The sequence below is a fragment of the Prorops nasuta genome, unplaced genomic scaffold (assembly GCF_024137725.1).
Source record: "Prorops nasuta isolate Cenicafe-Biocafe unplaced genomic scaffold, Cenicafe_Pnas_1.2 PNAS00010, whole genome shotgun sequence".
In the NCBI taxonomy this organism is placed as follows: Eukaryota; Metazoa; Arthropoda; class Insecta; order Hymenoptera; family Bethylidae; genus Prorops; species Prorops nasuta.
In genome coordinates, this window is record NW_027116807.1 from 681,437 (window position 1) to 695,070 (window position 13,634).

A 13,634-nucleotide genomic window follows, 5' to 3' on the forward strand; every position below is an offset into this window, starting at 1 on the left:
TTGTTCCTGCAGAAAAAAGGGGCGTGTGGTTTTTATCGAAGTAGTATAGCTCGGTGTATGTGTATCTATAATTTAGTTGAAAAGATAACTCGAGGGGATATATAAAGAGAGAGAGAGAGAGAGAGAGAGAGATGTAGGAGGTAGGCGAAGGACATAGGGAGCAGGATGAGATGGGAGACTTATCTGGATTCCCATTCCTCTCCCGTGATCCATGAGAGATCGAGAGGAAAGAGAGGAGGCCCGAAGAGCGCGTGCGGCGCGACCAACCATATTCTCAGAGGGCTGAAACTTGGAAAAAGATGAATGGGCGGGAAAGGTGAATGATGAGAAACGCGCGCCACGGGACCGAACAACAGCTAATTTCACGTCAAATCTCCTCCTGAGAATTCACCTCTTTGCTCCTGCTGCTGCTGTGCTGGTAGATTCTCACCTCTGAACACACACATCCCCTCGCTGATTTCTACAGGAAACTTTCTTTCCTCTGAATTTTATCTCATTGCACGAGGAAAGAATTCTTCTTCTCGCGCTCGGTTTAACGCCAGATTTACACGCATCTCCAATTTTTGACAGTAATAATATAAATAGATCATGGTGGAGAATTATTTCTCGGTAATTTCTAGCATCCCCTCTCTCTCTCTCTCTCCCTCCCGCACTCGCCGGATGTATCGTACGTATAGGTTGGAATAGAAAAGAGAGAAGAAATGGATTCTCTCGATTGGAAAAAATATAGGAGGATGGGAAGGGATTTATTTGTAAAAATACCGCGCGAGAGCCGACAAAGAGGCTGACATTTTCGAACAGGGAGGAACGAGTTATGGTTTGGCCTGTTGTAAGTTGGGGTCGCGCGTTCTCCCCTCCAGCCAGCAATAAATCAATAGAAATAGGTTAGCTGCGACGCCTTATGACGTAATACTTACTTTTCCTGCATCTTCTTTGCACGATCTTTGTCTTTCTTTTTTCGTTTGGGCTTTAACGCTGGATTGTATTGGCCTTTCAGCTGAAACTTGGCTCTCTGCACGCTCAAGGTTTTCCCCCTCAACTCAGAACCGTCCAAAATTTTCAACGCAAGATCCACACTCTCGACCTGCACAAAACAATAACAAAATAAAATGCTAAATACCTACTGCATTACTTTCAAAACCTACCCAACGCTCGCTCTACGTGCTAAAGGTACAAATTCGATCTTTATATGGCTCGTACTATACTGTCCCTAAAGTATTTCGTCGATCGCACACACGCACACTTGTTTGCTATTTGCCTTGCCAAAGTAATTTACGATATACGCGTGTAATTGATCTGGTTGATACAATAGGAATATTTGTGCGTCCGGATATCCTATCTCTATGGGTATTCATTCACTGCCAATCAAATGTACACACTATTAATCCGATCAACCTTACCACCGATGTACTACTAACCCTACCTCGAGATTTTGCAGCTCGATCTTTTCCCATAATTAATATACGACTACATCCTTGCGCATAAAATACAATATATTGCATATATTGTACCAAGAAGAGTTTATCCATCACTTTCTTCCATCTCTTGTAAAAGAACCACGTATATATTGATGTTCATACTATACATACATTTGCATGTATTATAATTGATTCCTCGTTAGGTACTTCCCACTGAGAATGGTATATAGAACCTGCAGCGTTCGGAGCAACCAACTCCACTAAACTCTAATGGCACCTTCAGGAATATTATTATTATAAAGAATTTCATATCCGCGCCTATTGTTTTATTTCGATCGATCAAATGGGAAGTATGTAGATGTACTATCGTAAGAGAAAATGGTTGAGAAAATGTTGGGGATAAAACAGGACTATATAGAGCAGGTAATACTAATGCTTTGAGAAATACGAGAAATAGGAGAAATATCGAAAAGTAACATGACAGATACGAGAATGGATATTAGCCATAAAGCAGAATCCTCGGAGAATCAATTCCAGCTGTTGCACATTACTTGATTTTCCAGGCAAGGTTTGATCCCTTTTCAAAATACATCGCTTGCAAACCAGAAATAGATAATACCGGGCAGCAGCAGTATCGACTGGGATGACTGGTACTTTCGTCAGATTTATTTTCACAAAATCTATTTCCGCTCGATTAATGTACCAAGCTACCAAAAAGATAATACTGACTTACTTTACACTCTGTTGATACTAAAACTCGTTGGTCGATATTGGACGTCCTCTCCTGTATCAAGTAACATTTTTTCTTCTCTCTTTACAAATACACAGGTAGCTTGGACAAATATTTCAGATAATGACAGGTATACATGTATATTTATATAGATATTGCATTTCCATGTGTTAGAGAGATTATAGAAAATGTATGGATTTATGTTTGTATTAGCATAATGCTAGACTGAATTTCGAGCAATTGAGAAATGCCGGAGCGTTACACTGCACAGTATCTACACAGTAGACGGTTCTGCTGGAAAAATTGATTTCCACTGGCAAAGATCTGTGGAGCGTTGTTGAGCAGGCTTACGCTTCGGTCAGTCGATGATCCCGACGATCGTTCGCTCGCTCGCTCGGAGCCTCCTTAAAAGATTCACCGTGACAATAAATATCGAGGACACGCTATGCGGGCAAATTCAGAGATACGCCTGCATATATGTATACGTATATATAGTATTCTTCAGGTGGGAACTATCGGAACGTGGTGCTTCTGCGAAATCGTAAGAGCCATTTCCATGTTTGGCCAAGTGCAGTAGTGCAGCCCCCTCCCCCTTCCCCTCCTCATCAAAGAGAACCTTAAGAGACGCAACGCATTGCGCGCTGCCAATGGAGAATGGAGAATGGATAATGACGGCGGATAATAAACGAGAATGAATTGCATCTGTTAACCGGCACGAGATAAAGAACCATTCAGTATACAGGAGTTGTAACCAAACTGCATTGCTTCCCAGCCACTCCAGCCATGCACTTTTTCTGCTTTTTTTTTCTTTTCTCTTAAATTCTATACTGTATCGCTTACCCTACATTGTCCAATAAGCTTATTTCTTTCCACAAACGATCTTAATGAAGCTTAAATCGCAAACTAACTTAATCGTTCAATTGTCCGATTCTACTATATATTTATATGGAATATATTGTGTGGATTCTTTTATACTGAGAAAGCTTGTAACTGTACAATAACAATATAACATTTTCCCCAATGTTTGCTTCATTTTGCTGGTTTCATTTATGATGGATTAAAATACATCGCACAGAATGTTTAATCCATTGTATAATTAAAGCAGAAAATTATTATTTTAAACCATGTGGTACTTTGGATTCACGTACGTAGTAACTAACAAAAATAATGTTTTTAGCTACTATGTATCAAGTGAAGCGAATTAGAAATTTGGAATAAATGAGTTGAGAGTGTATACTATATAGAGTATTATAGTACGAGTATCCGACATTGCCGGAATAATGATGTAATAATATCCGTCTATACTTCACTTTTGAGCTACATAATACTTTTCTTTGTTCCATTATTTTTTGAGAGAAATTTTGCTTTTAACCAAATTAATTAATCGTAATGTTTGTAGCAAAGAAAACTTTAGAATGTTTTTCTGAATTGATTTATTCTGGTAAAGCAAAAGGTACTAAAAATAATTATAATGATTTATCGTTGACCTTTCCCCTATAATTATTACAGCAAATACTATTAATCAATAATCTCGCCTGATGGAATGAAAAGCTTTAGCTTTCAAACTGGATTATCATGTTATAAAACAAAAATCAATAATACCTCCTGAGGTTTTCGTCATTATAAAATTAGTAATAGTAATAGGTCAAAATGAGAAGATGGTTCAATTATGAGAATGAACAAATAGGAAGATGGACAGTTTCCTGCAAGTTTCATCTCAGAATCTTTCCCTCTTCCTCATCTGTTCCTGTATTTTTGTCCTAGGTAAGTGAAAAATTATATAAAGAAGATATGTCGACTACTAATTAAATTCACTTTGAGCTCCACCTACTGGTGGATAGTCATGCAAAGCATCCCACACGTGACACGAAGCGAGAGAGTGTCTCATTTGTAAAGTTGTTATGTGTTGAAAATAAAGAGAGAGAGAGAGAGAGGAGAAAGATATAAGAGTGATCTGGCCTGGAAGAAAAATGCGAACACGTTTTCTGAATGAACCCACACACAATTTACAGACACTTTGCCGAGGCGAGCCGCGTTAAAATATAGCAGGACAGCTGGAGAAGAGAGTTAAGGGAGATAGGGGATAGGGTAATGTGGGATAGGGTAAGGTAGGCCAAGCAGGATCAGTACGCGACTCACAGCCTCATTCAACATTGCCTGCTTATTCTCTCCTCCCCATTCACAATTTTTTTCTTTCCTCCTCCTCCTCCTCTCGGTACACTCCACTATTCTTCTTCCTCACCCACCTCAACCGTTTCCTACGACTTCCTCTTCTAGCTTCTACATTCGTTCTCACCTTTGCTAAGTGGACATAAAGAGAGTTTTACCCTCGACTCCCACTCATCCGATTATGCCAGTTCCTTGCAGAGATTTAAAAAAAAAGAAAGAAAAGTAGCAATACACCTTTAACACAGGGAGGTCATTTTGCAACTCCAATATAATACTGCAATTACCATTTAGGAATGCTTTATGTTTTTAATATAAGCGCCTTGCCAAATCATCAAGTTTCTTCTTTTCTCAGAAATCTCTTTAAAACCAACATTTATGAACTATGAAATTAAGTAAGCTTGAATTACTGAAATTCTGATAAAAAGAAATGTTTTTGTCATATAAGTATAATTAAACTCTAAATGTTTTACATGTGCAATTTCCTGATTACATCAGCAAAGTAATGCCAGGTTTTGTTTGATTTAGTTAGGATTTTGCGTTTACAATAGGATATCTCTGTTAATGCAGATTGTTAATCTCCTTGTTGTCAGAGTGTAGGTAACGGTTTAATCGTGGGATTGTCCTGGGCGATATGCAGCAGCTTTGTGCAGTCCTGAATCCTGACGGTGAAAAGAGACATTAATCAGGCAGCGATTGCCATTCATAAGTTTCCCAAGTGTGAAACCTTTGACCCAGTGATGTGAATTCATGGATATTTGGTTACCCCGACATGCTTCCTCGAGGAAACTAAAACTAACACATGCATCAATGCATGCCTCGTCCGTGTGTAAGCGCACCGTCACCTTCACTTCACTTACACTATTACAGCCAAGTGTGAAAGGTGTAAAGAGAGCTTCGGTCGAGTTCGGTAAGTTTCGATGCAGGATGGGTGCAAGCGACAACCGCATAGTATTTTCGGATTTTAGTTTGTCTCTCGCATTTATCTGATTGTCGATGATAAGTATTTTGCTGGGCTGAACCGCTAGAGAAGAATAGCAACTATTGCAAAATCGTTTTTCTTCGGTTTAGTCACCATGTATTATTATTCATATATAATTTTTAGTATTTCATGAAAACTTGTATCAAATCTTATTATGAACAAGGCCCAAGGTAACGCTACGTTCTGATTGGTCAATTCATTCAATTCGACCGATCATGGCATGTCTTTAAAAAGCGCTATCGTTGCGCTGAGATATCCGAACATGCCCAATGCGTTGAATCCGTGCTGAATTGCTTGCTGAGTTTGGAATGCTGACCACTGATTGGTTATAATAATGCAGATAGCCAATCAGCAATCACCATTTCGAATTCAACACGGTTCTGACATTAGGATCATCCAGAGCGGAACTGTTCATTAGGCAGCTTACTAAGTAATCGCACCTGATTGGCTCGGCCCAGTGAGATAGCTGTTTACAACCAATCAGAGGCGATTGCTCAATAAGCGCCTAATGTCCGGTCCCAGTTTTGGATTTTCCTTTGTCTACCGGGAGTTTACAGTTCAGTTTTTGAATTACCACGTGCGCGTAGTCAGTGAATCGTGTGGAGGATTTTTCGTAATCACTGACAAATATTTAGTTATTCGCGATAAAAATTGCTTTAATATATTATTTCCATCGCATACGTGCTATTCTATTATTGTATCATCACAATTTTATCAAGTTAAATAAAAAATAAGTACATTCATTTAAATAACAAATACCATTAGCGTGTAATAGCGAATGTTCTTTTTATTAAAAAATATTTATATTCGGGCTTTTTTTATGTGTTAATTAAATAATATTTCCTAACATAATATAATAATAGTTAATGCAATATGTGATGGAAATAAAGGGATTTAACGTAATAATCCATCGAACGATCAAAAAAATTGTAAATAATGTCAGTGCGCGGCGCGAGTGGTGTCAGTGCAGTGTTTGGGTGGTTGCAGCGGCCAAGGGCAACAGCCTCAAGGACTCTCATAGCCTGTAAGTAGTATTGTTTTTATTTTAAAACTAGAATAAACTCAAAATTCATTCAAAACGAGTTCATTTAATAATGTAAAATTTTTCTTTCTTTGTTACAGTGGGCGACCTCACTTTGGGGTGTAAGTGCGCGCTCGGTCATCCGCGTCGCGTAGTGCCGCGTTAAAAAAAATTTTTCGCGAGTGAATAAGGCGAGGACCATCATCGCCAGCATCATCACATCCTGCAGATGGGAATCATCGATGGAATTTCACCGAATGAGTGAGTCCCACGGGTAAAACTGTGGAAATTTTTTTATTAACCAAAGAATGACCGACAACCTACCGGCAGATTCCAGTCGGTGCTCCTTTGGTTAAAGCCTATTCTTATTCTTTTGCATGTCTTTCAGGTTCTTCGTTGCGATTTTTGCGTACATTTTTGTGTTTTTGCGTGCGATTTCAGGTTTAGCTTACCGAATTAGGTAGGCCCTTTAGCTTTGCGTATCAGGTAGGCTTTATAGCTTTCGGTGTTAGGCAGGGTTTTCTTTTTCAGGTTTAGCTTCTTGTATTAGGTAGGATTTCTTTTACAGGTTCTCCTCCTTTCCTAAATAAAGGGATTCTCCTCAATTCCATTCTCCACGGGGATTCTCTCTTCTCCCATATTAAATTCCATCTCCCTTCCTTTCCTGGGGGTAAGAGCAACCATGTGCTCAGGAACAGAGATACGCGCAAGAAGTTTTCTTCGTTTTTCTGTTTTTTGCTTTTTAAGTAAACACAATAATATTTCATTAGAAGTAAATTAAAATTTGTACAAGAAAAACGAAGAAACAAAGCCTCTACTCTGTTCAAGACCATTGAAATATCCTACGCGAGGTGCCCCTGTTTATACAAAAAGCAATGGATCTAGAGGAGAAGGTACCTCGATAAATTTACCTTCCTCTAAACATGTGTAAGCACTTCATTTTTTCTCATGCTTTCTTTATACTAATTTTTCTTCAATTAAATAAAAAGTGTTTTTAATTAAAAAATATGCTGACATAATATTTATAATATAATGAGGTCACTTTATTCATGTTTTTTAACTTTTCAGTCATCAATTCGCGTATAAATATCAGTTGTTTTCAACAAAAATTCTTATGATTAATTAACCTGAAAAATACATTGATGCAACTTTTATTAAAGCAAACAGCTTTTTTATTCATGTATTTAAATGTTGAAGTTAACAATTTCTGTTCAGTAGTATTTATTCCATTACCAATTCTGTAAAAATTATATTTAAAATACATAATCAAAAATCTCGCATCTCTATTGATAAGTGTTATATTGGAGGATTTTTCAGTTAATTTACTTAAAAAGTGTAGTAAATAAATATTAAAAAAAAAATACATTTTATGATAAACAATGTTTTTTTGGAAATGGCTGATTTTGACCGAATTTCGTAGAGTTCTCGCTTGCAGACGACGTGCAACGAAGCCTACCGAACTTAGCCGAAGCTCTTTACGCACTTTGTAATAGTGTGGTTGCTTCGGGAATAATAGCTCATACGAATGGTGAGTCTGTTTTGTATGTATAAGTATGCTACATGCTACTGCCCTCAAGGAGACATGTTGTGTAGAGTGGGGCTCTTAAATACCCACGAGTTCACATCACTGCTTTGGCCTACGATCATTAAGGAGAGGCACTACCAGAATCAGATAGAATCCTAGCTTGTATCTGTCGCGTATATAGTTGTATGACGTGTGATAAATGTTTTACTATAGTGCACGGTACTAAACAAAAAACGTATAAAAGTCGCAGAGAGATGTATATGCATCGCATTGATTCTGCAGTACAAGTGTAGAAAACCGATAGCTATTGTCAATTGAAGCTTTTGGCATGAAAAGCACAGAGAAAAATTAGGTCGGCTGAGCTTGCGAATGGCGGTGCAAACTCTGATAAAATCTATCGCAGTATAATATACTTGATTTTTCGTATCTGTAGATTGACAAGCATCCTGCTTGCGTGCTGTATCGTAAATGCATTTCTGGCCTAAATTGAATGCTGGTGCAAGGGCATATAAATTGATTCATAAAGTCCATTCATAGCAGTTATGTACTGTTAAAAGCTGTAGATTATAATCTTGAGCAAATTCGGTTTGTTCCTATTCGACACTCGCATGTTTCTAGTATCAATGATTGATCGACCAGACCAAACTCTTTAATTCTGGGAAATTGCTTAATATTGCAGTCCTTACTATCAATGAGAAAAAAATTCTTTAATTAAAAATTAATATTTACTTATGCACTTCTTAATGAATTATATATTCAATTAAATAACAATTACTTGAGTCCAGTTAATTTTAAACCATTTCATTAAATTTCATTAATATCGAATAAATATTTATTTTCGACTATCGAAATAAACAGTTATTTAAATGAAATGATTGTTTCTTAGTGTGTATGGAGAGTACAGTCTAATTTTATTTGAACTCGTGAAACTTTTGATGGATAAATAAATATAAAGAAATGTTGTACTTGACGTAGATGGTAATTTTGACAAGTTAATAGATATATAGACGTTTTTGCTTTTATGATTGTTGTTTAGTTAATAGTCGGTCAGTGCTTATGTAGCGTACCCGCAAGGAGTGTTTAATGTATATTTTACGCGTCGTTTAATAGCTCTGTAACCTGCACCGGCTCTGGCACGTGAAAAACACGCCTATAAAGATATATAACGGCTAAATTCGTAGAACAATTGCCTTATCACGTGATATTGCAATTTCAAAGAAAGTGTTAGAAATAGCCGATGAGATTTAATTTAGTTAAACGAATCTCTGACTGAAACATAATAGGGATTTCGCAGGTATTATTAAAGTATGAAATTATCAATTGTGGGTATATCCAGCAGGATCGTATATATGGGTGCAAAATGTTGAATAGTCGATAAAAATAACGCAGCCGAAGGATGCGTAACGAAGAAAAATAAAAAGATTGACATGAATATAAGTAAAGTAGGTAACAACATGAGACAATAGATGATAATATGAATAGAGCATAGAGTATATAGCCAGTGGCGTTAAGAAAACTGAGCATATGACGCCACTCATTAAACATAGAATCCCCCTATAATTAGGCAAATGAGGAACGACCTTAAATTTATGGGGGGGGGCAATTCGGTTAACCTGGAAGCGTCACGCCTGCAAAAAGAGAGTGTGAAATCATGCGCGAATATTGTACGATATAAATGATAGCGTTGATACGTTTCTCGGAGCTTTAACTATTTATCTACTCGCGTTAAGAAGAGAAACACGTAGAATCTATCTTGAATATAAAACGATTGTGTCATCTGCCAAAGTATAGCAGCGATATGACTATAGATATGTCGACAACTACGTACTATATAGCTAACAAACAATTCAACACTTGTTATAAATAATTGATGCCTGCTGGACTTTAAGAGCAATTAAGAGAACTGGAATGCCTATAAATGATTCAACGTCTAAAAACAAATACGACGTAAATATGACAAACAACAGATATTAGAGTCATTTTGAAATGATGCAAGAATTATTGAAATATATCCATGTGTGTGTGTGTGTGTGTGTAGCTAGAGCTTACGAGGCATAAAAAGTATTTGGATCAAATTTCATAGTTATATTCGAGCGAAATCGGTGTGTCGTAACTCATTGAGAATATTGACAAGGGGATTTTTGAAAATTCGTTTGACCTGACTAGATGTAGAAAATATTATTGTTTCGAGCACGTTCTTGCGATTGATTTATGAAAAAAAATATAAAAAAAAGGTAAAACATGACCTACTTACCTATTTGTTAAATGGGTGTATACAAAATGGTAATACAAAAATTTAAATCAATAAATAAAATATAAACGAACGTGACAGAGACGTAAAACGATGAAAGGACTTGAAAACAGAAATAGCCGAAGCTAGTTTATAGTTCCAAATATAGAAATTGGAGTGGATATCTAACCGAAAGAGACTTTAAACGATGAGAATAAAATTCTTTGGGGAAGAAATGAAATCTTGCAATAATATATAAAATTACAGGATCAACTGTAAAGAAGGCGAAAAAAAATAGTAATTTTCCTGTGAAAGTTGCACATAGTTTTAAATGTAAACTGTACCGAAGAAACTTTGAGAATTTCGTTGAAAGCTAGCTAGCACAGATGTTCTTCGTTTTACAGTCTTGGTCGCGTACGTTATAGTTTATTACGAGAGAGAATATAAGCTATAAGAGAAGATAGAGCTTTACAGATAGAAGCTACCAGTATTCTCCACATAGCACGATTTAAGGATCGTATGGTAGACCACCCAGTGATTTTGCTGCAGTAATTTTGCAGCATCCTCGCAGTACGCAGTACAGCCAATTACTCGCTACCCCCGCGTTTGCCGGACCTTAAATTATACGTGTGCACGCACGAAACACGCGTTCAACTTATATAAAATCGTCACACGTCACGCTCCTTTTCAAGACTTTTCTCCGAACATTCAAACCATGCGCCACGATCATTTGGTTTTTCTTGTAAAACCAGAGAAATTGCTAGCCACGAGAGACCCATAAATTGCAGAAGAAGCAATAATTTCTTAAAGATTGCATTTTTATTAGGAAAAATTTCTCTTGCAACCGTTCTGAGACAAATAAGAGGAGGGGGGCTCCTTATACTTTTAGCTAAGAGTAGCAAAACTAAAGGGAAACAGGATAAAGTTGTTGGTAGAGAAGGAAAAGAGAAAATAATATAAATTCCAAGGGTGTTTAAGGTGCAGCAGTTGCTAAAGGAAATGTTTAATCTATCGCGGTGCGTAAATGGTTAGTAGAGAGATACCTTGGCTAACCTTGGCACGTGTAATTGTCTTTTGTGCATACGTGCAGTCCCTTGTGACAAAAGAATGAATATTACTTTGGCCTTTCCACTATAATTAATACACCCTCTCTCGTTACATCTCCTCGTTCCCTAGATCTCTCCATATCGCCACGATGCAACATAATTTGTAAGGAAAATTTTTATAGCTGATCGTAGTACGTTGATTCGAAGCGAAAGGTGCAATTGATTCGACAAGGATCATTGGAAGAATATTTCAAGTAAAATAATGAAATTTTTCCGAGTGCGTGCATTCAAGAGAACATTTCATCGGACTTTTACGCTTGATTAAGGTCGTACGTATATATATTATAGGAAGATCTAATGGACATTGCTGAAGAGAGAGAGCACAGCAATGCTATTTCAGATGTTGATTCTGCTCTTTATTGAAAGAATGCTTCGGCACGTTTGAAGAATACGACTCAATGCCAGAGATAATTCACGGTTCTATATATAATAGATTCCTAGTAGTGAATGCTTTAAGACGAGATTAATGAATTGTAGCGGATATGAGCCCTGCTCGACATCGAATATAGGTCCTATAGAAACTATATAAATATAATAATGTCACGTGGAAAAGTTAAATTGTTGGCGATTTATACTACATGACTATCGATTAACTGCTCTCGCTCTCTCCATCTCTCTTTGTATTGACTAACGAGGGTAGTAGGATTGAACCAATTAAATTTATCGAGGCAACTTGTAGTAATTGTTAAGACACCTAGAAATTATCGCCAGTTACGGAAGACGAGAGAATCGCCGAAGGCCGATCGTATATTCTCTCAGTCAGTATACGTATAGGTGTATCGTTCCAGAAACTTGAACAATAAAATCTTTCAAGTGTTAAAAAACGACAGAAGCATGTAAAATATTCCCAACTCGAATATAGTATATTAGCGATTAGTCAGTGTGATGGAAAAAATATTTTAGTTTATTTTTTTTGTTAATAAAAAACGAATAAAATAATGGAGATTTGTTAAAAGTATAACTTCGCAAATTCTATCACAATAAATGGATTTTGACAAGCTCTTTCTATCGTTTGACATTGGCTAGCAACTGAACGCTGCCAACTGTTATCTGGGATTATCGAGCAGTAGTGCAATTATTACGAAATGAGATATAGTAGGAAGGAGTGTCGATTATTGAAGGAGATTGAGGGGACGAGAAGCTAAGCGAAGCGAAGCGCGGCAGACTATAAAGGCCGCGAGCGAGCAGCACTTGGATCTTCGATAAGGATCATTATTATTTGCTGGATGAAATAGTGCGTGCAGTACCTAGCCGATAGAGTCCGCTGCTACTCGACCATCAAGAGTGCTGCAAGAAAATTGCGTAATAGTGGATTTACGCATCTGTTGGCTACTACAAGGAGGACTAGCCGCTAAATGCGCTGGCACAGTTGCTGCTCTGTTTAGGCGCAAAGCCGGAAAGAAAAGTAACTCCTGAATGGAGAGAGGTTGGGGAGCGACTTCCAACCACTTGGAGCCTCGCACGATTCACTCTCCGCCGAGACTTCTCCAGACTAACAGCGATTACGTATATAGACGGCCCGACCACTGGGCCATTCAGTCCTCACCTGTAAAATCATGTAAATCATTCTGCCTCTCTCTTTCTCTCACCAACGTGTAAAAAAATAACTGAAAGATCCTTCGGGGATATATTGGTGGAAGCAACCTGGCAGCATCGTAAATCCCACGATTATTCTTATTAACTATAACCAAACAATGACTCTGCCTCAGTCCTTCATATATTATTATATCAAGTTTGCTGGTCGTTATAACTTGTAGCAGCGTACAAACTTGGCATAATATTATATTGCATCAGGAGTTTGGCTTTACTTAGTTTTAATTAGACAGACAATTGACCGAAGGCGTTCCAACAGATTTTCAATCCAAAAACTCTATGGAACACACGCAGCACAGAAATATTTAATATATTTAACTTTCTTTCGAAGAAGAGATTAATAGTCGAAAAGATATACGTGCAGAAAATGTAAATATTGTTCTTGAATTGCACATTTATTGCAATATTATTCGACTACTGTGTCGTAGTACATGTATACGTCTCAAGTAGAGGTATTTAAAAGAAATTTATGACGGTTAAATGTCAATTAGTTTCATCAATAATGACGGGGCCGAGGATCTGCACAGTTTCAATGTCGACATGACCCAAAGCACATTAATCAAAGGTACGACGACGCAACGATTAATTAATAGACGTCGCTCGCTCTTTTAGCAATCGTTTAGTCGTAAAAAAGAGATCCTAAGAAAGAAACTACAACTTTATACCATTTCTCATCTCTCAGTTATAGAGAGCAATCCTCACCTCTGAATAGTACATAACATTGGCAATTTTATCAGTAAGAACTTGAGAAAGAAAAATAAAGATAAAGTGCAAAGGGTAAATGAGAACTAACCCCTTTTCAGTATTTATCAAGCTGAAGCTCATATGCATGAGTTTACTCCAACACATACACTCTGCACCAG

At 37.3% G+C, this 13,634-nt stretch overlaps 1 protein-coding gene across 2 annotated transcripts in view; it reads right to left on the reverse strand.

Annotated features, from left to right (window-relative positions):
• Positions 1 to 13,634, reverse strand: part of barc (RRM1_TatSF1_like and RRM2_TatSF1_like domain-containing protein barc) — a 41,286-nt gene that overhangs the window by 6,480 nt on the left and 21,172 nt on the right. For both annotated transcript variants that reach the window (XM_066733108.1, XM_066733107.1), the window contains one exon: positions 918 to 1,084. In XM_066733108.1, coding sequence (XP_066589205.1) covers positions 918 to 1,084 — 167 coding nt within the window. The remainder of the gene's footprint in view (positions 1 to 917; positions 1,085 to 13,634) is intronic.